Raw genomic sequence first — 26839 nt, forward strand, 5'->3', positions numbered from 1 at the left:
TTACTTGGATAATACTAAAAGCAAGAACAGGCACTTGGGTGCTCATCCATGGTTGCCCAGGGATGTTCATTGTTTGTGTGACTGTGCCCCTAAAAAGAGTCAAAATATTGGGAGGGTGAAGGGAGGGACACAATTTCCAGGGCAGACACTAGTTAAGCTCCCTCTCAACTGCCCCATCATTGTTCTGACACACCTGCGAGGATGTTCTGTCCCCCACACTAGCCCTCCTGGACATCTTGGTGATTTAATGTTGAGTTAAGGGCAATTTTGCATTCTGAACCTGTCCAATGGGAATCGGATTGAAAGCAGGAGGACAGATGTGTAGTTGTAAATCAACAGCATTTTTGTCAAAAATGCTTTGGTTCTTTCTTACAGATGGAGTCACCATGCAACAGTCTTTGGACAGGAGGATCTGCTGCTGCTAACCAGGACTGAGGCTTTCAGAAGGAACTGTCTCCATTTTCCTTGAGGATTAAATTGGCGGATGCATTCTGACTGTGCAGTATGTGAGTGAGAGCCTCACTTAGCACCAGATGGCCCGTAAGTGAATCTTGTTAAAATATACCGATATGTAGAACTGCACAGTGAGATCCAACAGTGTCACGGGTGAAGCAGGTTAATCATTGGGTTTATCGGGTGCTCGGGTTTAGATCAGTGTCTGTGGGGCAAGTTACTGGCCTCCATCAGAATGAGGATGGTTCCAAACCAGAAAAGTAACACATTTACATTTATATAGGACTTTCCACAGTCTCTGGATATTCAAAGCATTTTGTAGTCTATTAAGTACTTTTTTAAGTGCAGTCATTGCTGTTATATAGGAAACTTGGCAGAAGGCGGCACGGTGGCGTAGTGGTTAGCGCTGCTGCCTCACGGCGCCGAGGACCCGGGTTCGATCCTGGCTCTGGGTCACTGTCCGTGTGGAGTTTGCACATTCTCCCCGTGTCTGTGTGGGTCTCACCCCCACAAACCCAAAAAGATGAGCAGGATAAGTGGATTGGCCACGCTAAATTGCTCCTTAATTGGAAAAAAATAAATGGGTATTCTAAATTTATTTTAAAAAAAAAAGAAAACTTGGCAGTCAATTTGCACTTCCAGAAACAGCAAAATGATATTGACCCGATAATTTGTTTTCGTGATGTTGGTTAAGCAGAACACCAGGGAAGGCCAATAAAATAATTTTTTTAAAAAGAACATCAGGGAAGAACTCCCCAGTTCTTCCTCCGAATAGTGCCATGGCTCTTTTCTGCCCATCAGAAAAGGCTCTCTCATCTGAAAGACAGCACCTCAAACAGTGCAGCACTCCCTCACACTTGCACTGGATTTTGTGCTCCAGTTCTGGAGTTGAACTCTGAACCCACAACTTTCTGATTTGGCTTTGGGAATGCGACCACTGAGGTTTCTCCCTGGGGTTGGTGCATGGTATTAGGGAGGTTACGCAGGAAGAACAAGCACTAAGTTGATGTACCACCTGTACTGGTGTACAGACGAGGAAGATCGCAACATCTGTCTGTGTTGAGTCAGCTCCTATGAGATGAAGATTTTAAAGTTGGTTTTAGTGTCTTTTGAGATGGGAGAGAGCAATTTCAGCCCGAGTTCTCCAGCAGTTATTGGGAGTATATTATGTGTATGCAAAGCAACTCAGGCTTGACTGTGAGGTTCCAGTGGTTGAAAAGCCAGCACTCATTCTCTGTCTATGCCTCACTTGATGAGACTGGAGTCCATGGAACTGTGTCCCATTGAGAGCCGGTCCCATGACGTGGTGGAGGAGGGAGAATAAGAAAAGATACCAACTAACTTTACTGTCTCTTTCTTTTAACAAAAATATTCCACAGGCTTCTTCAAACGGCTTGTAGACTTCAAGAGGAACAAGAACCCGAACCCCAGTCCCAGATCGAGTCCTTGCTGCAGCTCCCGGACAAGCGATACAACAAAAAGCCCCTGTGGGGACCCAAGGTCCAGCAGCACCCACTCACTGCCTGTCACGCCCTTGTCGTCACGGAGAATTGACAGCAGTGCCCGATGGAGTAAAATGTACGATGCGTGTGTCTGTCACACCGAGGACGATATAACCTATGCGCAGGAACTCGTGTCTTTCCTGGAACTGCACCCGTACAGTCTACGCTGCTTCGTGCAGCTCAGGGACTCGGCACCTGGGGGCGCTATCTGCACCGAGCTCTGTCAAGCAGTCAGGGAAAGCCATTGCTGGGTATTGGTTATCACACCAAGCTTTCTCAAAGACCCCTGGTGCTGCTTCCAGATGCAGCAAGCACTGTCGGAGTCTCCCATGTCCAATGGACGAGTCATTCCAGTCCGCAAGCAGTTGGAACGGAAGGATTACCCGCAGGAGCTTCGCTTCGTGTTTGGTATTGATGTCAGGCAGGACAAAGAGAATGGATTTCAAAAGATCAAGTACTCCATATTATATTGTAAGTACCGCCAGCTGCATGTTGCTGTATAAAATCCTCATGGACACCTTCAGCTCCTAGTCTTCTGAGGTGCTTGCTGGTAACAATATTCTCCACAGAGGAGGTTTACCAGAATGGCGTTATGCGGAGGGACCTCAGCTTTGGGGAGAGACTGGGGAAGCTGCAATTCTTCTCCTTGGAGCAGTGCAGGTTAGGAGATAATTTAGTGAAGGTGAAACAAAGCGGTTTTGACAGAGTAGATGGTGGGCGGCGCGGTGGGAGGAACTGGTTCCACAGTCAGGAGGGGCGGGAACCGGAGGACATGGATGTAAGATAAATGGCAAAAGAAGCAGAGATCTTTTTTACATTGCAAGTTATGACCTGGAACAAATAGTCTGAAAGCGCAGTGGGATTCACTGGTAACCTTTGGAAGAGAATCATCGATACACTTGAAAAATACAATTTGTCGGTGCTGTGGGAAACGAGCAGGGAAGTATGGCTTCAACAATTGAATTGAGGAGCTACCATTGGCAGAATGGGCTGAATGGTGTTCTGCGTTGCTGAGTTTAGTTTTCCAGGATACACACACAGTCCTGCTATGAATGGGGCTGACGCTGAGGGAGGCTTCTTTCTTTCCTCAGTCATTCTCAGCTCTGACGCTCAAAGGCATTGTGATCAGAATGATATCAGGGAAAGGAAAGTATATGAAAAGCTGAGACTCCAGATTCTGGGACTATGTCTACAGGACCGAGGAGGTGTTATACTGTTGAGGGGTCTTTACATTTCTGGAAAGAGGCCCTTCGGCCTATCGTGTACGTCCTGGCCATCAAGCACCTATCTACTCTAATCCCATTTTCCAGCCCTTGGCCCGTAGAATTGTATACAATGGCATTTCAAGTGCTCATCTAAATACTTCCTAAATGGTATGACCGTAAGAAATCGGAACAGGGATAGGCCATTTGGCTCCTCGCAGCCTGCTCCGCCATTCAATAGGATCATGGCTGATCCAAGATTCCTCATGCCCAGTTTCCTGCCCTTTCCTGTAACCCTTGATTCCCTTACTGATCAAGAATCTATCTAGTTAAACCTTAAATGTACACAAGGATTCTTCCCACACAGCTCTCTGTGGTAAAGTGTTCCAAAGATTCACATCCCCTTGAGAGAAGAAATTTCTCCTCGCCTCAGTTTTAAATTGGCACTCCTGTTTTTGAGACTATGCCCTCTGGTCCTAGACTCTCCCATGAGGGGAAACATCCTTACAGCATTTACCCTGTCAAACTGCTTAAGAATCCTATTTTTGTGATTCATTTACGGGATGTGGGCGTCGCTGGTTAGGTCAGCATTTATTGTCCATCACTAATTGCCCTTCAGGAGGTGGCGGTGAGCTGTCTTCTTGAGCTGCTGCACTCCCTCGGGTGTAGGTACACCCAGAGTGCTGTTAGTGAGGGACTTCAAGGATTTTGCCCGAGCGACAGTGAAGGAACGGCGCTTTTTGTCAAGTCAGAGAGCTGAGGTGGTGGGGTTCTCGGGTATCTGCTGCTCTTGTCCTTCTGGATGGTGGTGGTCATGGCTTTGAAAGGTGCTGTCTAATGAACCTTGGTGAGCTACTACAGTGCATCTTGTAGATGCTACACACGGCTGCCACTGTTCGTCGGTGGTGGAGGGTTTGGATGTTTGTGGAAGGGGAGCAATAAAGTGGGCGGCTTTGTCCTAGATGGTGTCAAGCTTCTTTTTTTAATGTAAATTTAGAGTACCCAATTCATTTTCCTCCAATTAAGGGGCAATTTAGTGTGGCCAATTCACTAGCCTGCACATCTTTGGGCTGTGGGGGCGAAACCCACACAAACACAGGGAGAATGTGCAAACTCCACATGGACAGTGACCCAGAGCCGGGAGCGAACCTGGGACCTCGGCGCCGTGAGGCACCAGTACTAACCACTGCGCCATCGTGCTGCCCGGTCTCAAGCTTCTTAATAATAAGAAACTTTATTGTTACAAGTAGGTTTACATTAACACTGCAATGAAGTTTTTGTGAAAATCCCCTAGTTGCCACACTCCGGTGCCTGCTCGGGTACAGTGGGGGAGAATTCATAATGTCCAATTCACCTAACAGCACGTCTTTCGGGACTTGTGGGAGGAAACCGGAGCACCCAGAGAAAACCCACGCAGACACGGGGAGAACGTGCAGACTCTGCACAGACAGTGACCCAAGCCGGGAATTGCACCCGGGACCCTGGCACGGTGTAGCAACAGTGCTAACCACTGTGCTACCGTGCCGATTCCTGAGTGTTGTTGGAGCTGCACTCATCCAGACAAGTGGAGAGTATTCCATTACACTCCTGACTTGTACCTTGTAGATGATGGACAGGCTTGGGGGGGGGGGGGGCGGGGGGGGGGGTCAGGGGTCAGGGGATGAGTTACCCACCATTCCTTGCCTTTGACCTGCTCTGGTAGCCACAGTATTACTGTGGCTAGCCCAGTTCAGTTTCTGAACATTGGTAACCCCCCAGGATGTTGATTGTGGGGGATTCAGTGATGGTAATGCCATTGAATTTCAAGGGACAATGGTTAGATCCTCTCTTGTAGGAGATGGTCATTGCTTGGTACTTGTGTGGTGCGAATGTAACTTGCCACTTGTCAGCCAAAGCCTATATATTGTCCAGGCCTTGCTGCATTTGGACATGGACTGCTTCATTATTTGAGGAGTCGTGAATGGTGCTGAACATTGTGCAGTCATCTGTGAATATCCCCACTTTTGACCTTATGGATGGAAGGGAGGTCATTGATGAAGCAGTTGAAGATGGTTGGGCCTAGGACACTACCCTGAGGAACTCCTGGAGGTGAGGTGATTGACCTCCAACCACCACAACCATTTTCCTTTGTGCCAGGTATGACACCAACCAGCGGAGAATTTTCTCCCTGATTCCCATTGACTCTTGTTTGGCTAGGGCATCTTGATGCCATACTCGGTCAAATGCTGCCTTGATGTCAAAGGCAGTGACTCTCACCTCACCTCTGGCATTCAGCTTTTTTTATCCATGTTTGAACCAAGGCTGTAATGAGGTCAGGAGCTGAGTGACCCTGACGGAATGCAAACTGAGTGTCCGTGAGCAAGTTATTTCTGAATAAGTGCCGCTTCTTAGCATTGTTGATGACTCCTTCCATCACTTTGCTGATGATGGAGAGTAGATTGATAGGGCAGTAATTGGCTCGGTTAGATTTGTCCTGTTTTTCGTGTGTAGGACACACCTGGGCAATTTTCCACATTGCCGGGTAGATGAAAGTGTTGTAGCTGTACTGGAATAGCTTGGCTTGGGGTGCAGCAAGTTCTGGAGCACAAGTCTTCAGTATTATTGCCAGAATATTGTCAGGGCCCATAGACTTTGCAGTATCCAGTGCCTTCAGCCATTTCCTTTTAGAGTAAATTTAAAGTACCCAATTCATTATTTCCAATTAAGGGGCAATTTAGCGTGGCCAATCCACCTATCCTGCACATCTTGGAGTTGTGGGAGTGAAACCCACAAGAAGAATTTGCAAACTCCCCATGGACAGTGACCCAGATCCGGGATCGAACCTGGGACCTCGGTGCCGTGAGGCAGCAGTGCTAACCACTATACCGCCATGCTGTCCATCAGCCGTTTCCTGATATCACTTGGAGTGAATCGTATTGGATGAAGACTGACATCTGTGATGCTGGGGACCTCCAGAGGAGACCGAGATGGATCATCCACTCGACACTTATGGCTGACGATTATTGCAAATGCCTCAGCCTTATCTTTTGCACAGATGTGCTTGGCTCTTCCATCATTGAGGATGGGGATAGTTGTGGACCCTCCTCCTCCAGTGAGTTGCTTAATTGTTGACTACCATTCATGGCTGGATTGGAACGACTGCAGAAATTACATCTGATACATTCATTGTAGAATCCCTTAGTTCTGTCTATTACTTGCTGCTTATGCTGTTTGGCACACAAGTCCTGTGTTGTCAGCAGGTTGACACCTCATTTTCTGGTATTCCTCGTGTTGCTCCTGGCATGCTCTTCTGCACTCAAATGAGATTACCTCTTTTTTTCTTCTAAATTCCAATGAGTAGAGCCCCAACCTGTTTAACCTTTGTTCATAAGACAATCGCTCCATACCTAGTGAACCTTTTCTAAACTGCCTCCAAATAAATAATTTATTTCCTTAAATAAGGGGACCAAAACTGCTCACAGTACTCCAGATGTGGTCTCACCAGTACATTCCTTGTGCAGTGTTACGGAGGCCGGTTTAGCTCAGTTAGCTGGACAGTTGGTTTGTGACGCAGAGCGAGGCTGACAGCACGGGTTCAATTCCCATACTGGCTGGGTTTATTCATAAAGGCCCCGCCTTCTCAACCTTGCCCCTCGCCTGAGGAGTGGTGATCGTCAGGTTAAATCACCACCAGTCAGCTCTTTCCCCCATTAAAGGGAAACAGCTTCACTTTATCTTACCTGTATAGTTGGAGCAAGACTTCCCCACTCTTACACTGCAAACCCCTTGAAATTAGGGGTTCCGCCTCTGCCAGCCTTTCAGGAGTTCCAGATTCCAACCACCCTCTGGGTGAAAAAGCTTTTCCTCACTCCCCTCTAACCCTCCAGCCCCTTATCTTAAATCTATGTCCCCTGGTTATCGTCCTCTCTGCTAACGGGAAATGTTCCTTTCTATCCACCCTATTATATTATTATAAGAATAGTGGTTAGCACTGTTGCCGTCACAGCGCCAGGGCCCCGGGTTCGATTCCCACTTGGGTCACTGTCTGCAGAGTCTGTACGTTCTCCCTGTGTCTGCGTGGGTTTCCTCCTGGTGCTCCGGTTTCCTCCCACAAGTCCCGAAAGACGTGCTGTTAGACAATTTGGACATTCTGAATTCTCCCTCAGTGTACCCGAACAGGCGCCGGAATGTGGCGACTAGGGCTTTTCATGGTAACTTCATTGCAGTGTTAATGTAAGTCTACTTGTGGCAATGATAAAGATTATTATTTGAATGGATACTTAAGATTCCAGGATGCCACATTACTCCTGTGTTGCAGTCAGTGTATCAAACTAATCTGTCAGCCTGCAGCACGTGATGAGATCTGAGAAATCGCTCGCTCCTGTATCTGTATAAGATAGTGTGATTATTTCAAACTTCTGGGAACCACAAAATGTGACAGAAATATGAGGAGATTTAATCAATTGTAATGGTTTTTGACATGACGAATAACAAGAGGCTTTCCTCTTGTTAGGGAGTGAGTGTCAAGGAGTCATCAAATTTTAATTTGTCACCAAGGAAGAGAGGGCCGAGAAGAAATGTTTGTGTTCGTCAAGATCTGACACCAGAGACTTGTGCTTATGGGATTTAGGTCAAATTCCACCATAACAAGTTGGGAATTGAGTTCAGAGAACCTGGTTCTAGTGGGTGAATTAAGAGACTTCGGCAAGGTATGGTCGAAAGATGAAGACGGTCAAAGGCTGCGGGGAAAAGGTTGGTTGGTTCTCTGAAAATTCAGCTGATGGCTAACACCAGTTAAAATAACCCTAAAAGCTGTGCATTGTCATAATGGAATCTGCCAACCCCACACTGTCTGGCCTGCACTTGACTCCAGTCCCATCTGACATAATTGATTCCAGATTCCCTCATGACAATAGGAATAGGCAATAAAAGCAGCATTGCCAGCATTTTGTGGGAAAAAATATATATATTTTATTTGTAGGGTTTAGAACTTTTTCTATTTCAGGGAAATCACGAGGAGCAGAGGCAGATGCAGAGAAGCTCGCTCTCTAATAATAATCTTTATTATTGTCACAAGTAGGCTTACATTAACACTGCAATGAAGTTACTGTGAAAATCCCTAGTCATCACACTCCGGCGCCTGTTCAGTTACACAGAGGGAGAATTCAGAATGTCCAATTCACTTAACACGCACGTCATTCAGGACTTGTGGGAGGAAACCGGAGCACCCGGAGGAAACCCATGCAGACACGGGGAGAACGTGGAGACTCTGCACAGACAGTGACCCAGCGGGGAATCAAATCCGGGTCCCTGGCGCTGTGAAGCAACAGTGCTAATCACTGTGCTACTGTGCTGCCCTTTACCTGAGTCCAACCTATTAGAGCTTCTTCCTAGTCGTCACTGATTTTCACACCGCACTGAATTTCAAATTGCCGTTTCATTTTTAATTTACAAACCGTCTCTGTGGCCGAACCTCCAATGATGTATCCGTGGCTCCATCAGCTCCAGTCTCCTGGAGCACCCCAACATCCATAAGAACAAAACAACACAGGAACAGGCCCTTCGGTCTCCAAGCCTGCGCCGACCATGGTACCTGCCTAAACTAAAACCGTATGCACTTATGGAGTCCGTATCCTTCCATTCCCACCCTATTCATATATTTGTCTAGATGCCCCTTGAATGTCGCTATCGTACCTGCTCCCACCACCTCCCCAGGCAGTGCATTCCATTTTTTACCACCCTCTGTGTAAAAAAAAAAAAAACCTGCCTCGCACATTTGTTCTGTACTTTTACTCACGCACTTTAAACCTATGTTCCCATGTACTTGACTGTCCTACCCTAGAAAAGAGCATCTGACTATCCACTCTGTCCATGCCACTCATAATCTTGTAGACCTCTATCAGGTTGCCTCTCGACCTCCGTCGCTCCAGTGAGAGCAGACCGAGTTTATCTAGCCTCTCCTCATAGCTAATGCCCTCCGTACCAGGCAACAGACAGCAGCAGTATTTTCAGTCACCCCGTGTGTTCCGTACACCTGCTCAACTCTCAGCAGTGGATAAGATACTAGAGCAGAGCGGCAACTTTTTACATTTTAATGCGATGTGGAAAGATCAATTTGTTGCAGGAGTGATAATATAAGAAGCTTGGTTATTTTGTGAAACAAACTTTATCAAAACAAAAAAACAATATTTAAACTTTTAAATTTCAACCCTAACAATAACAGATTGCATGTAGTTTCTTAACTTTAACACACAAATTCCTATTCAACAGCACTTTAAATGGACATGGAGCTCTCATTCTATTTACACAGGAGAGCAAAGGCGATACTTATATATATTAAGCAATTTTTCTTCTGTTAGGGAAGTCTTTTTAGAACCCTTTTCCAAAGCCTGCCTTGGTGGCAATGTTAATGACCTCTCTCGGTCGCTTTCCAAAGCCTTCTCCTGTGCCTGTTCAAAACCGGATTCTTTCTCTCTTTCTCTAAGCTCCGCCCAGCCCCTCAAACAAAGGTTCACTCATGGGGTGCTCAGACTTGAACCCATCAGCATTAGCTTGGCTGTTGGATTTTCCACTCCCGTTTATACAAAAGAACAGAGCGAAGCTATTGATATGCAACTGACCTCCCATTGACATAGAAAGAGGCCATCATACTCTGTAATGGGCTAATAGCTGGTCAGACAGGAGTGTCCCAAAGAACAGTGGATCTTGAGTGACTCACCCTTGCTGTGTATTGCCGCCAACGAGTTTAATTCTGAATAGGACAGTGTAACTCATGCCAGGTTTGGCATATCCCTCGGACTCCATGCTAATAGTTTTTTTTCCCTAAATTGCCTGCTATACCTTTGATCCTATTTCTGGACACGGTTTCCTAATATTTTCCTCGCATAACACATGCCTAATTCAGCCTTCAAAAGCCTTCATCTTTCAACCGAACTTTGTACCAACTCTCCTAATTCTGCTCTAGCTCATCTGTGAAGCATCTTGTAATTTTGTTTAACCAAAGGAAAGTTCTAAAGTCAGATGCGGGGAGCACGGGCACTTTATCTCCAGGTGCAAAAGGACAGTTGGATTCCAGTAACATGTTGCTGACAGAATTGTACCTGCCATAAAGACTGCCCAATCAGCAAGCCCTCGGTAACATGGAAACTGATCTGTGTCTGTTTTTTTTTTTTTGCCTCCGCCCAGATCTCGAGGAGCTCTGCAGGAAGGAGCAAGAGCACAGGGAAAGTGCAGAGGGAGATCCTGAGCACAATGTGGATGAGGCCAGCAAAACACTAGACTTGAGTGAGAATTGCTAAGCGAATGGAGGACAATAAGTATTGAGACCCACTGATGAGGAGATATTAAAAATGGAGGCTTTCTCGACTCTTCTCTTAGGAGCAAACTTGAAAAATGTGCGTTTATGTCCACATCTGAGTCTGTTTTACATACCTATGTATTTGTGTATGCGTGTCTTGCTCTGTACATACAATTTGTGTGGTGTGAGTGTTAGCAATGTTTCACCCTCTCTTTTTACGTTTCCTGTGGTGGGGACCTAGTCCCTGTCTAGGGACGGTATGATGAAAACTGACATAAAACTTGCAACAATCGATGTTCTTGGCCTGACTCCTGTGTTTTGGCGCTTTGAACTCTCGCCTGTGTTGAGTCCAAGTAATTGACTCGGGTGTAACTTGGGAGCAGGAATGGCTTGTTGTGTGTTGTGGTGACCAATGTGGTGTTTTCTTTTTCCTTAGAATTTTTTTTGACGGTGAATAAATGATCGAGTCTCCCACTCTCATTCTCAGCCTTGGAAGAGCCCCCCTATTACTTGAACCTTCCTATTTTCCAACTCTTGTGATGCCTGAGCAATTAAATACTAATAGTTGCCAGGAGTGACAGCACAAATCACAACCAGAAAGGGGATGATTGAAAGATTCCTCCTTCAAGGATTGATTTTAGATACACCATTTGCATTATGTAGCTATCTGCCACTTGCTGCATTTTGTTCAAGAAATGATCCAGCTTTTATTGGGGGGCTCTACTGTAGTTTCGGCCATGAGCACGGTTTGCTGTAGTTATTGAAGACACTGTTTAATAGATTCTGTTTGCTGCCAAGTCCCAGCCTGCCTCAAGTTCATTGGATACCACAGTCGTGCCAGTACTCATTTTAAATAGTAATTGATACAATTCAAATTAGGTTGATATATTTCAGAAAATAAAATGTTTACGTTGATTGTGAGGAATTTGAAATGGGATGTTTGGTGAGTGCAACATGCTTGAAGTCAACAGGTGGCTAGGGCAGCATGGTGGCATAACGGTTAGCACTGCTGCTTCACAGCTCCAGGGACCCGGGTTCAATTCCGGCCTCGGGTGACTGTGTGGAGTTTGCACATCCTCCCTGTATCTGCGTGGGTTTCCTCCGGGTGTTCCGGTTTCCTCCTACAGTCCAAAGAAGTGCTGATTAGGTGGATTGGCCATGCTAAATTGCCCCTTAGTGTCCAAAAGGGGGTTGGGTTACGGTTGAAGCGTGGGCTTAAGTAGGGTGCTCTTTTCAAATGGCCTCCTTCTGCACTTTAAATTCTATGATTCTAAGTGGGCCTAAGTAGGATGCTCTGACAGAGGACTGGTGCACACTCAATGGGCCGAATTGCCTCCAGGGCAGCACGGTAGCCTTGTGGATAGCACAATTGCTTCACAGCTCCAGGGTCCCAGGTTCGATTCCAGCTTGGGTTACTGTCTGTGCGGAGTCTGCACATCCTCCCCGTGTGTGCGTGGGTTTTCTTCCACAGTCCAAAGATGTGCAGGTTAGGTGGATTGGCCATGATAAATTGCCCTTCGTGTCCAAAATTGCCCTTAGTGTTGGGTGGGGTTACTGGGTTATGGGGATAGGGTGGCGGTGTTGACCTTGAGTAGGGTGCTATTTCCAAGAGCCGGTGCAGACTCGATGGGCCGAATGGCCTCCTGCACTGTAAATTCTATGAAATTCTGCACTGTAGGGGTTCTATGGTTCCCAACGCTCTCTATCACTGGGGCTTTCCTCACCTCAGATAGACTCATTGGTAGAGATTGATTTGCTGAGATTAGTCAACTCCAATATTGTTGTATCATATGTGCAAACCTTAGCTGGGGAAATGTGTTTAAGATGGAACTTTATCTTTTTGTTCTAGCGATTCCAATGCTCTTGAGCAGTGGTCTTGTGCTGGAGTCAGTTTTCACTAAAGGTTTTGACTCTCAGCATCTGGTAAAGGAAAAATAAATGGGTTAATGTTTTGCCTATGCACTGGCTGCTTTGTCTTGTCTTGTCTTTCTCCCTCGCTCTTCATCTTTTTTCCATCCTACCAGTCTTGAAAATTGGCTAAATTTCAATACTTAAGACGTTAAAGTTTAGACTGCAGGACACAACTGACACGGGACTAGAAACATTCCAAGAGGAGGAAGGGACAAGAGTCTGCCAATATTCCTTTCACAATCAACATTGGTGAAACAAAGTGATTGGCCATTCATCTCACTGGTGAAGAATCGACACCTTCATGGCAAGAATTTGTTCTCACATTTGTCCTGTTGAGTGCTTTGACAGTGTGTCCTTTTTTTCAGTAATTCTACAGTCTCTCAACAATCTGGGTGGTCTATCCCGTTGTGTTATGCTTCTTCATGTAGCATAAGCTGCTTCCTTGATGTATACTCTGACAAAGGAAGGTTCAGACTTGGAGATAGGTTTAACACATTTATTGAACAGTTAACAATTCTCCTTCTTGAGTTCGACTCTCCTGGTAATCTTGCTATCGTAACTCAATCTAACTAACCAGTCTGCTGTAATCCATGCGGTGGGTGTGATGCTCCCTGATCTGCTCTGAATGTCACCTATGGAAAGAGAAAGAGCATGTGTGCCCTGTCCTTTTATATGGGTAGCCCCCTTGTGGTAATGTCACCTCTGGTGTCTTGACTGCCCATTGGTCGTGTCCGATCTTACTGGTTGAATGTCTGTATCATGATGTCCCTGGTGCTCCCTCTAGTGTTTACCTAGTCCTAGTGTATCTACATTAACCCCTTGTGTATTTAGTGATGCATATCACCACATATCCTAATCACAGTCAGAGGGACAAGGGCTGAATGAGCCTCTTCGGAGGAGGCACAAAGTTAAAGTATTCTGAATCCCAAGGCACTTTCACAAATTGATTTTCCGCCTATTTTATACTTTATTTTTGGATGTTTAGACAGACATGATTAGAACAACTCAAATGCTTATTTGAGATTTGATGACAATGTGACATGAATTAAAAATCACATTAGGAGAAGTCCAATTTACGTGGGGAAAGTTTGAAATCCTGTCCTCCAGCCGCTGGGGGGGGGACGGGGGACGGCGCAGCATATCTTGTCGCCGATGTCCAAACAAGTTCGCCGCTGATTGGGTGTCGTGCGTAAAGGGGTCGCTGATTGGCCGCAGCAATCGGGATTCGCTGATTGGACGCAGCAATCGGGATTCGCTGATTGGCCGCAGCAATTGGGATTCGCTGATTGGCCGCAGCAATTGGGATTCGCTGGTTGGCCGCAGCAATCGGGATTCGCTGATTGGCCGCAGCAATTGGGATTCGCTGGTTGGCCGCAGCAATCGGGATTCGCTGATTGGCCGCAGCAATTGGGATTCGCTGGTTGGCCGCAGCAATCGGGATTCGCTGATTGGCCGCAGCAATCGGGATTCGCTGATTGGCCGCAGCAATTGGGATTCGCTGGTTGGCCGCAGCAATCGGGATTCGCTGATTGGCCGCAGCAATTGGGATTCGCTGGTTGGCCGCAGCAATCGGGATTCGCTGATTGGCCGCAGCAATTGGGATTCGCTGATTGGCCGCAGCAATTGGGATTCGCTGATTGGCCGCAGCAATCGGGATTCGCTGATTGGCCGCAGCAATTGGGATTCGCTGATTGGCCGGGGAAAGCCGGGCGCTGTTTGAAGATGGCGGAGAAAGTGGAGAGCGCGCCGATGCTGGAGGAAAAGAAGCTGAAACTCAGCGAGCCCGCAGCCCAGGAGCCGGAGGGAAATCAGGCGCCGGCCGAGCGGAGCCGCTTCAATCTGAACCGCTTCAGCGTGAAGAAAATATTGAGGGAGAGCGCGCGGGATAAAATCGTTTTCATTCACGGCAAGGTAAGAGCGGGAAGGGGGCGGGGCCCGGGGAAGGGGCGGGGCCCGCGACACACCGTTTTTTTGCTAAATGTTGGGACCAAAGCTGGCCACAGTTTTCCAGATGATGTCTCACTAAAACCCCATTCAGTTGTATGCAAACGTCTTTATTCCTGCTCTGTAATCCCCTGCAATAAAAGCCAACATGCTATTTGCCCTCCTAATAGTTTTCTCCACCTGTACCGGCACGCTCAAGTCTCTATCAACTAATTTGCCTTTACATGGTTTCACACCTTTCTAAATGGGCGGCATGGTAGCACCGTGGTTATCACTGGATCCTCGACTTTCTAACCCACAGACCACAATTAGTAAGCATAAACAACAACATCTCCATAATAGTTCTCAATACCGGGGCCCCGCAAGGCTGCGTGCTTAGCCACCTACTATACTCCCTGTACACACACGACTGCGTGGCAAAATTTGGTTCCAACTCCATCTACAAGTTTGCTAACGATACGACCATAGTGGGCCAGGTCTCGAATAACGATGAGTCAGAATACAGGCGGGAGATTGAGAACCTAGTGGAGTGTTGCAACGACTACAATCTATCCCTCCATGCCAGCAAAACTAAAGAGCTGGTCATTGACTTCAGGAAGTAAAGTACTGTACACACCCCTGTCAGCATCAACGGGGCCGAGGTGGAGATGGTTAGCAGTTTCAAATTCCTAGGGGTACACATCTCCAAAAATCTGTCCTGGTCCACCCATGTCGACACTACCACCAAGAAAGCACAACAGCACCCATACTTACTAAGGAAACTCGGCATGCTACATTAACTCTTGCCAACTTTTACATATGCACCATAGAAAGCATCCTATCTGGCTGCGTCACAGCCTGGTATGGCAACTGCTCGGCCCAAGACCGCAAGAAAGTTGTGAACACAGCCCAGTCCTTCACACAAACCTGCTTCCCATCCATTGACTCCATCTACACCTCCCGCTGCCTGGGGAAAGCGAACAGCATAATCAAAGACCCCCCCGCCCCCCCAACCCGGCTTACTCACTCTTCCAACTTCTTCCATTGAGCAGGAGATACAAAAGTCTGAGAACACTCACAAACAGACTCAAAAACAGCTTCTTCCCCACTGTTACCAGACTCCTTAACAACCCTCTTATTGACTGATCTCATTATCACTACACCCCTGTATGCTTCACCCGATGCCAGTGTTATCTAGTTACATTGTGTACCTTGTGTTGCCCTATTATGTATTTTCTTTTATTTCCTTTACTTTTCATGTACGTAATGACCTGTTGAGCTGCTCACAGAAAAATACTTTTCACTGTACCTTGGTACACGTGACAATAAACAAATCCAATCCAACTGTTGCTTCACAGTTCCAGGGTCCCAGGTTCAAGTCCCGGCTCGGGTCACTGTCTGTGTGGAGTCTGCACGTTCTCCCCCTGTCTGCATGAGTTTCCTTGGATGCTCCATTTTACTTCCACGGTCCAAAGATGTGCAGGTTAGGTGGATCGGCCATGCTAAATTGCCTTTAATGTCCAGAAAGGTTGGGTGGGATTACGGGGATAGGGTAGAGGTGTGGGCTTGGGTAGGGTGCTCTTTCCAAGGGCCGTGCAGACTCGATGGGCGGAATGGCCTCCTTCTGCACTATAAATTCTACGATTCTGCTTTTCTATTTTTACGACCAAAGTGAATGTCCCTGTGTGCAATAGCACAATTGTTATCCACTGCTGCCTTACAACGCCAGGGACTCGGCTTTAATTCGCTTGGGTGACTGTGTGGAGTTTGCACGTTCTCTCCTTGGATTACCTCCAGGTGCTCCGGTTTCCACCCACAGTAAAAAGATGTGCAGGAAAGGTGGGGAGTTGGTCCTAGGTAGAGTCACTCCAGACTCAATGGGCCGAACAGCCTCCTTCTGCACTAGGAATTCTATGGTTCTGTAAAATGTAGGAGCAACGTAGGCTATTCGGCTCATGGAGCCGTTCAATTAGATCATGACTGACCTGACATAATCAATCCTTGACCTCACTTTCCACTTTATCCCCATAACCCTTGATTCCCTGACTGTTAAAAAATCTGCCTCGCCCAGCCTTGAACATAGTTAACGAACCAGCCTCGACAGCCCTCCGCGGTAAAGTATTGTATAGATTCGCTACCCGTGGAGAATAAATTCTTAGTCGGTTTTCTGTTTTCCTTGTGAGTTTTGATATTTAAGTTTCAACTCACTTCACCATTATCCATTGTTATGGGCCAGGGTTTAGAAAACTCCAAAGTATATCATGGAGTTCACCTGACCTACAATTGTTTATTAATTTTTGTTACGAGGAGCACAAGGGCCTATATTTCAGGTGTTATTCAACAGTGGCCTGAAGCACTTTAATCAAAAAAAAAGTTTATTCCACGAATTTAGTTAACATTTTTCTAAACACTAAACCCTAATTCAATTTCCCCCTTTAAGCTGTTCCAATTTGAATACAAGATCCCATAAACCAGAAAACCCTTTTCAAAGGTGTTGCCCAGCATACAACACTCAAGACCAAGTATAGGTACTTCTTTATTACTTCTTGGTTCCTGTCTAAAGCAGCAGGTTTGAATTCCTTCCAAAAAGCAGTTATTTCTTTTCAAGTTATCAAGTCATCTGGAAACAGCTTTTAAAATGCAGAGGGAGAGATTTCAAGATACTTGTCTGTCTGAATACAGCAGCCAAAAGTGAAAATGGAAACAATAAACTCAGGGTCATAAACAGCCCAAACCAACGGGAAAGTGAAACTCAGAGCCACAGCCCAGTTCCACCCAAACAATGACATCACTGAAGCCATGTGATAAGACAAAACATTTCTTAAAAGGACACTCCCATGACACCATGCACTCAATTACAGCATGTTTGAGAATCAAGGACGCTTTCCAGTTTTTAAGTTGGCTTATTAAAGGCATTCAAATAATCAGAAAATGAGAAGCAAATTACAATGAAGGCTATTGTACTTAATAAGCCTAAGTATATCTAAATTGGAGAATAGTTCCCTATGCATGCTGGGGGCGTTGTGTATTCTCTCCGACTCTTCGGTCTCCCCTCTGTGTGTTTCCGACAAAGTCTCTGAATATATTTACTGCCTTCTTGAGTGAACGTTATCCGTTTTGGTCGGTGACGAGTCAGAACCCGCCATGAGTCTCTGTCTACCTTTGTGGAAAGGAGGCTCCCCACATTTGGAAAGCCATCCACGTTTTCCAGGATCTCACCATTGATCTTCACTGATGGGGACATGTTGCGCTCTGCGTGCTGGTTGGAAGACTACCTTAGAGTATTCTGGGTGTTTAGTGATAGTCCCATTGTCTAATATGCTTGAGAGAAGGAGTCGACAGTGACCTGGGGCTTAGTTTCTGAGTGAGCGGGCAAACGGATTGAGGTTGGAATGATTATAGTTTTGGACTGAGGGCATCCTTAGTTGAAGAGTTTCTCATCTGCTCTGTAGATTACCACCACATCTATTTCTGGACATGAGCTGCAGTATAGCAGACAAGAAGATGGAAAGAGAGTTGGTGCAATGTACAACCTTGTCTGACCCCAGCCTTCACTGAAATAGGGTCAATTGGTGATGAGGATCACAACTTGCCTGCCATCGTGAAGTAGGCAGAGGAAGGCAATCGATTTCTGATGGCAGCCAAATTTGAGGAGGATACTCCATAAGACTTCACCGTTAACAGAGTTAGAGACTGAAAAAGACCATGTACAGTGGTTGCCGCTATTCCTTGTATTCTTGGATTTGCAGTGCAATAAATATTATGTCTGTGGTGCCCCGGGTGCCGGCGAAACGGAGAATCACACCGGCGGCGAATCCCGGCCATGGTGTTTCAAGTGCTCCTCTAAATACTTCAGAAATGCTGTGAGGCACTGAGTTTCAGATTCCCACCACTCTCTGGGTGGAAAAGTGTTTCCTCAAATCTGTTCTAAATCCCCTGGCCCTTAACTCTATGCCCCCTGGTTATTGACATCTCTAAGGGGAAATTGTCTTTCTTCCTATCTACCTTATCCATGTCCTTCATAATTTTGTACACCGCGATGAGGTCCCCCCACCTCATCAACCTACTTTGCACATCTTGGGGTGTGGGGGTGAAACCCACGCAAACACGGGGAGAATGTGCAAACTCCACACGGACAGTGACCCAGGGCCGGGATCGAACCTGGGACCTCGGCGCCATGAGGCATCAATGCTAACCCACTGTGCTGCCTCCCATGTGCCTTCTTAACCACCTTATCTGCTGCCTTCAGGAATCTTTGGACATTGACCCCAAGGTCCCTCTTGTCCTCTGTACTTCCTAACCGTCCTGTCGTTCACTTGTATTCCTTTGTCTTGTTAGTCTTTATAAAATGCATAACTTTCTAGGGTTAAATTCAATTTGCCGCTGTTCTGCCCATCTGACCAACCTGTCTAAATCGTCCTGTAATGGAAGGCTTTTCTCCTCGCTATTTACCACACCGCAATTTTTGTGTCATCTGCAAAACTACTAAACATACACCCAGCATTCACACCAAGATCATTAGTGTATACTATAGCAGTAAGGAACCCAGCACTGATCCCTGCAGTACACCACTGTACACAGGCTTCCAGTCACAAAAACAACCGTTGACCATCACCCTCTGCCTCCTGCCATTAAACAAATTTTAGATCCAAGTTGCCAAATTGCCATGGATCCCATGGGTTCTTGATCAGACTCCCACGCGGGACCTTGTCAAAAGCCATACTGAAGCCCAAATAGACTACATCATCTACACACCTAGTCACATCCTTGAAAAATTCAATCAAATTTGTTAGTCATGATCTCCCCTTGACAAACTCACGCTGACTATCCTTGATTAATCCTTGCCTCTCCGAGTGAAAATTAATTCTGATCCTCGGAATGTTTTCCAATAATTTTTCTACCACTGATGTTAGGCTGACTGGCATGAAATGACGTGGCTTTTCCCTCCTTCCCTGTGATAGACAGCAAGGAGAGTCCTCTGCAGTTCTTGCAATCTAATTGTCTCCCTTCTTGAATAGAGTCACGATCTCAACGTCCCAGAGACACACGTATAACTTGCCCCCCCCCCCCACCCCCAATGCACCAAGTCCTTTTCCCAGATGAAGGAAATGGACTGAGAGACGAAACCGGAGCATCCGGAGGAAACCCACGCTGACACGGGGAGAAAGTTAGGAGGGGTTATTGGATTAGGGGTATAGGGTGGAAGTGAGTGCTTAAGTGGGTCGGTGCAGACTTGATGGGCCAATTGGCCTCCTTCTGCTCTGTATGTTCTAATTTCTCCAAAAGCACAGCAAGAGATTAAGGGATGAGATCATAGAATGGTTACAGCATGGAAAGGGGCCATATGGCCCATTGGTGTCCATGCTGGCTTTGTGCAAGAATAACTCAGTTAGCCACTATGTATCTAGATGCCTTGCGATTTTGAACACCTGTATCAAACCTCCTCTCAAACCTCTCTTCAGCGAAAACTATCCCAGCTTCTTCAATCAATAATAATCTTAAAAATCTTTATTATTATCACAAATAGGCTTACATTAACACAGCAATGAAGTTACTGTGAAAAGCCCCTTGTCACCACATTCTGGCGCCTGTTCGGGTACACAGGGAGAATTCTGAATGTCCAATTTACCTAACAAGCACATCTTTCAGGACTTGTGGGAGGAAACCGGAGCACCCAGAGGAAACCCACACAGATACTGGGAGAACTGCAGTCTATCGATAAATGAAGGGCCTCACCCCTGGAACCAGTCTCATAAATTTTCACTACAACATCTCATCCTTCGTAAACAGTGGTTCCTAGAATTGGACAGAATAATCCATTTGAGGCTGAACTATGTCTTCCTTGCTTTTGTACTCTATGCCTCCTTGGATTAAGCCCAGGATTCCATTTGCCTTTTTAACCACTTACTCAATCTGCCAGCCACTTTCATTGATTTGTGTGCATAAACCCTCAGGCGTTTCTGTTCCTCCACCCACTTTAGAATCATACATCTTTATACTGCCTCTCTTCATTCTTCCTACAAAAATGTGTATCTCCACGATTCTCTGAATTACATTTCATCTGCCGTGTGTCCGATCATTCCACCAGCCTTTCAAAGTCTTCTGAAATCTATTGCTATCCTCACAGTTCACAACAGCTTTGTGTCAGTTACAAATCTCGACTTGTGCCCTGCTTACCCAAGTTTAGGTCATTTTAGTATTATCAAGAAAAGCAGCGATTCTAGCACTTCTCCCTGAGGAATAACACTTTCACCAATCTGAGAATCAACTATTCAACTCTACCCTCTGCTTCCTGCCACACAACCAACTTTGCACTCATGCAGTCACTGACTCTTTTATTCCATAGGCTTCAACTTTGCTTACAAGCCTAATGTGGCATTTTCTCAATTGCTTTTTGGAAGTACATGTACTCCACATCAACCGCGTTACCCTCATCAGCCATCTCTATTACCACATCAAACAGCCCATGTGACTGTTAGAAGTGATAATCCAGGACAAATCTTTAAATATTTTCTATCACCGAGGTTAAACTAATTGCTGGGATTTTCCTTTTGTAATTCTTTTTGAGGGTATTTAACCTCAAAATCGACTTAACATAAATTTATCTTTTGAGACTTTATTTAGGCAATAGGAGACAATTTAGTGATGTTATTCAGGGAACATTTATTAAACAATGAAAGTTATACATAATAAAGCTAGGCAGCAACTTTACCCACTCAATGAAGTTCTTGCTTCCCGATTAATTCTAGGGCTAGAGTCAACATGGGGTCTTCTCACTCTCTGGGGTCTTCTGGCCTTCTACTTTCAGCTGACAAGCAGACTTCAGTTCAAATTCAGCACGCTGGCAGCTCAAAGCTCGTGCTTTTTAACTCTTTCTACCACAGCCCATGTGCATAGTCAGTGATGTTACCGATTCCTGTTTGGCTAGTGCAGTGCGCGATCAGACCCTGTTTTGGTTTAAGGGGTCAGGATCAGTTTTTGATGTCATCTACTGATACAATTTCCTGTTGTCTCCTGACTGGCCTTCGAAGGTGTCATTTACTTTGTCCCTTGTTATAATGTTTTCTGTCATATTATGGGCAGCATGGTAGCACAGTGGTTAGCATTGTGGCTTCACAGCTCCAGGGTCCCAGGTTCGATTCCTAGCTTGGGTCACTGTCTGTGCGGAGTCTGCATGTTCTCCCTGTGTCTGTGTGGGTTTCCTCCGGGTGCTCCGGTTTCCTCCCACAGTCCAAAGATGTGCAGGTTAGGTAGATTGGCCGTGATAAATTGCCCTTAGTGTCCAAAAAGATTAGCAGGGGTTATTGGGCTACGGGGATAGGGTGGAAGTGAGGGCTTAAGTGGGTCGGTGCAGACTCGCAGACGCGATGGGCCGAATGGCTTCCTTCTGCACTGTATATTCTATTCTATCATTAAATTTTACAATTTCTGACTTCCGGGTGCGGCGATGACCAGCTGAGTCGCACGTTTCGGCAACTCCCGGTGGAACGGACTTTTGGGCTCTTAATAAGAACCCCAACGGCAATTTTAACGGCTAAAAGTACTGTGCGGTGAACCAGAAGGGAATCCCCCCTGGATACGGATGAAAAAAGGAGAGGAAGGTGGCCGGATTGCGGTGGATCCTTTAGAGCAGCGGCAAGGAAGGCAAGCAAAAACCAAGATGGCGTCGGAAGGTGGCAGTTTAATATGGGGCCCTGAACAACACGAGTTTTTGAAACGCTGCGTGGAAGAACTCAAAAAGGAAATGAAGAAGGAGCTGTTGGCCCCGATATTACAGGCGATCGAAGGGCTAAAGGAGGAGCAAAAGACCCAGGAGCGGGAGCTTCGGGTCGTGAAGGCAAAGGCTGCCGAGAATGAGGACGACATACAGGGCCTGGTGGTGAAGACGGAGATGCACGAGGCACACCATAAAAGATGTGTGGAAAGGCTGGAGGTGCTGGAGAACAACGCGAGGAGGAACAACCTAAGGATTCTTGGTCTTCCTGAAGGTGCGGAGGGAGCGGACGTCGGGGCATATGTGAGCACGATGCTGCACTCGTTAATGGGAGCGGAGGCCCCGGTGGGTCCGCTGGAGGTGGAGGGAGCATACCGAGTGATGGCACGAGGACCGAGAGTAGGAGAAATTCCTAGAGCCATAGTGGTGATATTCCTCCGTTTTAAGGACAAAGAGATGGTCCTTAGATGGGCAAAGAAAACTCGGAGCAGTAAGTGGGAGAACGCGGTGATCCGCGTATACCAAGACTGGAGTGCGGAGGTGGCGAGAAGGAGGGCGAGCTTTAATCGGGCCAAGGCGGTGCTTCACAAAAAGATTAAATTCGGAATGCTGCATCCGGCAAGACTGTGGGTCACATATCAAGGGAGGCACCACTACTTTAAGACGGCGGATGAGGTGTGGACTTTTATCGTGGAAGAAAAATTGGAATGAGCGGGTTATTTTTTTAAAAAAAAAGAACGTTTGAAACAAAGTGGTGGGGCGAGTATGGGGGGCGAAGAGGGGGGTAAAAAGGGGGGAAAGAGGAGTTTTATGTTATTAATCCTGCGATGTGGTAACTTTTCTCTCTTCCACAGGAGGTGGTGGGGGGAGGAAAGGAGGTGGAGGAGATGGGGTGTTGGACATTGGGGGCGGGGCCAAGGGGGAAGCGCGGGCTCGGTTCCCGCGTAATGATAATCATGGCGGGAATAGGGAAGCAGGAAGGAGGGGGCGTCGCACGGTGCGAGCCGAGGTCACGGGGGGAAGCCGAGGTCGGCCAGAGTTTGCTGACTTCTGGGAGCAACATGGGGGGTGTAACTACGCTAGTGGGGGATCTAGCGGGGGGGGTGGGAGGGGGGAATTATTGGGCTGCTGCTGCTGGGGAGAGGGGGCAGCTGGCATGGGGTGGGATGGGCGGGGGAGCACCGCCTGGGGGGGACACAGCTGCGTGGGAACCGGGTGAGGAGCTGGAAAAAGGGGATGGCTAATCGACAAGGGTGGGGGGGTAAAAAGCCCCCCAACCCGGCTGATCACGTGGAACGTGAGAGGGCTGAACGGGCCGATAAAGAGGGCACGGGTACTCGCACACCTTAAGAAACTTAAGGCAGACGTGGTTATGTTACAGGAAACGCACTTGAAACTGATAGACCAGGTGAGACTACGCAAAGATTGGGTGGGGCAGGTCTTCCATTCGGGGCTATATGCGAAAAACAGGGGGGTGGCTATATTAGTGGGGAAGCGGGTAATGTTTGAGGCAAAAACTATAGTGGCGGATAGCGGGGGCAGATACGTGATGGTGAGTGGCAAACTACAGGGGAGAACGGTGGTTTTGGTAAACGTATATGCCCCGAAGTGGGATGATGCCAATTTTATGAGGCGTATGCTAGGACGCATCCCGGACCTAGAGGTGGGAAAGTTGGTAATGGGGGGAGATTTCAATACGGTGTTGGAACCAGGGCTGGACAGGTCGAGGTCCAGGACTGGAAGGAGGCCGGCAGCAGCCAAGGTGCTTAAAGATTTTATGGAGCAGATGGGAGGAGTAGACCCGGGGAGATTTAGCAGACCTAGGAGTAAGGAGTTTTCGTTTTTCTCCTATGTCCACAAAGTCTATTCGCGAATAGACTTTTTTGTTTTGGGAAGGGCGTTGATCCCGAAGGTGAGGGGAACGGAGTATACGGCTATAGCCATTTCGGATCACGCTCCACATTGGGTGGACTTGGAGATAGGGGAGGAAACAGAAGGGCGCCCACCCTGGAGAATGGACATGGGACTAATGGCAGCTGAGGGGGTGTGTCTAAGGGTGAGCGGGTGCATTGAAAAGTACTTGGAACTCAATGATAATGGGGAGGTCCAGGTGGGAGTGGTCTGGGAGGCGCTGAAGCCAGTGGTTAGAGGGGAGCTGATATCAATAAGGGCACATAAAGGAAAGCAGGAGAGTAGGGAACGGGAGCGGTTGCTGCAAGAACTTCTGAGGGTGGACAGGCAATATGCGGAGGCACCGGAGGAGGGACTGTACAGGGAAAGGCAAAGGCTACACGTAGAATTTGACTTGCTGACAACGGGTACTGCAGAGGCACAGTGGAGGAAGGCACAGGGTGTACAGTACGAATATGGGGAGAAGACGAGCAGGTTGCTGGCCCACCAATTGAGGAAAAGGGGAGCAGCGAGGGAAATAGGGGGAGTGAGGGATGAGGAAGGAGAGGGGGAGCGGGGAGCGGAGAGAGTGAATGGAGTGTTCAAGGCATTTTATAAAAAATTATACGAAGCTCAACCCCCGGATGGGAGGGAGAGAATGATGGGCTTTCTGGACCGGCTGGAATTTCCCAAGGTGGAGGAGCAGGAAAGGGTGGGACTGGGAGCACAGATTGAAATAGAGGAAGTAGTGAAAGGAATTAGGAGCATGCAGGCGGGGAAGGCTCCGGGACCGGATGGATTCCCAGTTGAATTTTACAGGAAATATGTGGACTTGCTCGCCCCGCTACTGATGAGGACCTTTAATGAGGCAAAGGAAAGGGGACAGCTGCCCCCGACTATGTCTGAGGCAACGATATCGCTTCTCCTAAAGAAGGAAAAAGACCCGCTGCAATGCGGGTCCTATAGACCTATTTCCCTCCTAAATGTAGACGCTAAGATTCTGGCCAAGGTAATGGCAATGAGGATAGAGGATTGTGTCCCGAGGGTGGTCCATGAGGACCAAACTGGGTTTGTGAAGGGGAGACAGCTGAATACGAATATACGGAGGCTGCTAGGGGTAATGATGATGCCCCCACCAGAGGGGGAAGCGGAGATAGTGGTGGCGATGGATGCCGAGAAAGCATTTGATAGAGTGGAGTGGGATTATCTGTGGGAGGTGCTGAGGAGATTTGGTTTTGGAGATGAGTATGTTGGATGGGTGCAGCTGTTGTATAGGGCCCCAGTGGCGAGTGTGGTCACGAATGGACGGGGATCTGCATACTTTCGGCTCCATAGAGGGACAAGTAGGGATGCCCTCTGTCCCCGTTATTGTTTGCACTGGCGATTGAGCCCCTGGCAATAGCATTGAGGTGTTCCAAGAAGTGGAGGGGAGTACTTAGAGGAGGAGAAGAACACCGGGTATCTCTGTATGCGGATGATTTGTTGTTATATGTAGCGGACCCGGCGGAGGGGATGTCAGAGATAATGCGGACACTTCGGGAGTTTGGAGAATTCTCAGGATATAAACTGAACATGGGGAAAAGTGAGTTGTTTGTGGTGCATCCAGGGGAGCAGAGCAGAGAAATAGAGGACTTTCCGCTGAGGAAGGTAACAAGGGACTTTCGTTACTTGGGGATCCAGATAGCCAAGAATTGGGGTACATTGCATAGGTTAAATTTAACGCGATTGGTGGAACAAATGGAGGAGGACTTCAAGAGATGGGACATGGTATCCCTGTCACTGGCAGGGAGGGTGCAGGCGGTTAAAATGGTAGTCCTCCCGAGATTCCTCTTTGTGTTTCAGTGCCTCCTGGTGGTGATCACGAAGGCTTTTTTCAAAAGGATCGAAAAGAGTATCATGAGTTGTGTGTGGGCCGGGAAGACCCCAAGAGTGAGGAAGGGATTCTTACAGCGTAGTAGGAATAAGGGGGGGGCTGGCACTACCGAGCCTAAGTGAGTACTACTGGGCCGCCAATATCTCAATGGTGAGTAAGTGGATGGGAGAAGAGGGGGGAGCGGCGTGGAAGAGATTGGAGAGGGCGTCCTGTAGGGGGACTAGCCTACAAGCTATGGTGACGGCCCCATTGCCGTTCTCACCGAAGAAATACACCACAAGCCCGGTGGTGGTGGCGACTTTGAAAATTTGGGGACAGTGGAGACGGCATAGGGGAAAGACGGGAGCCTTGGTGGGGTCCCCGATAAGAAATACCCATAGGTTTGCCCCGGGGAGAATGGATGGGGGATTTGGAATATGGCAAAGAGCAGGAGTAACGCAACTGAAAGATCTGTTTGTGGATGGGAAGTTCGCAAGTCTGGGAGCGCTGACCGAGAAATATGGGTTGCCCCAAGGGAATGCATTCCGGTATATGCAACTGAGGGCTTTTGCGAGGCAACAGGTGAGGGAATTCCCGCAGCTCCCGACGCATGAGTGCAGGACAGAGTGATCTCAAAGACATGGGTGGGGGACGGTAAGGTGTCAGATATATATAGGGAAATGAGGGACGAGGGGGAGATTATGGTAGATGAGCTGAAAGGGAAATGGGAAGAAGAGCTGGGGGAGGAGATTGAGGAGGGGCTGTGGGCGGATGCCCTGAGTAGGGGAAACTCATCGTCCTCGTGTGCCAGGCTAAGCCTGATTCAATTTAAGGTGTTACACAGGGCGCATATGACTGGAGCACGGCTCAGTAAATTTTTTTGGGTAGAGGATAGGTGTGCGAGATGCTCGAGAAGCCCAGCGAATCACACCCACATGTTTTGGTCATGTCCGGCACTACAGGGGTTCTGGGTGGGGGTGACAAAGGTGCTTTCGAAAGTAGTGGGGGTCCAGGTCGAACCAAGCTGGGGGTTGGCTATATTTGGGGTTGCACAAGAGCCGGGAGTGCAGGAGGCGAGAGAGGCCGATGTTTTGGCCTTTGCGTCCCTAGTAGCCC

General features: G+C 47.5%; 2 protein-coding genes across 6 annotated transcripts in view; both read left to right on the plus strand.

Annotated features, from left to right (window-relative positions):
• tirap (toll-interleukin 1 receptor (TIR) domain containing adaptor protein) overlaps window positions 1-12391 on the plus strand; it is a 43601-nt gene extending 31210 nt beyond the window's left edge. For all 5 annotated transcript variants that reach the window (XM_072486795.1, XM_072486796.1, XM_072486799.1 and 2 more), the window contains exons 4-6: window positions 376-540; window positions 1833-2426; window positions 10322-12391. In XM_072486795.1, the coding sequence (XP_072342896.1) occupies window positions 534-540; window positions 1833-2426; window positions 10322-10434 (714 nt within the window). In that variant the 5' untranslated portion in view covers window positions 376-533 and the 3' untranslated portion in view covers window positions 10435-12391. The remainder of the gene's footprint in view (window positions 1-375; window positions 541-1832; window positions 2427-10321) is intronic.
• Window positions 12392-14028: 1637 nt separating this feature from the next.
• dcps (decapping enzyme, scavenger) overlaps window positions 14029-26839 on the plus strand; it is a 118700-nt gene continuing 105889 nt past the window's right edge. The window contains exon 1 of the mRNA XM_072486801.1: window positions 14029-14255. Coding sequence (XP_072342902.1) covers window positions 14067-14255 — 189 coding nt within the window. The 5' untranslated portion in view covers window positions 14029-14066. The remainder of the gene's footprint in view (window positions 14256-26839) is intronic.

Source organism: Scyliorhinus torazame, chromosome 21 (assembly GCF_047496885.1).
Source record: "Scyliorhinus torazame isolate Kashiwa2021f chromosome 21, sScyTor2.1, whole genome shotgun sequence".
NCBI lineage: Eukaryota > Metazoa > Chordata > Chondrichthyes > Carcharhiniformes > Scyliorhinidae > Scyliorhinus > Scyliorhinus torazame.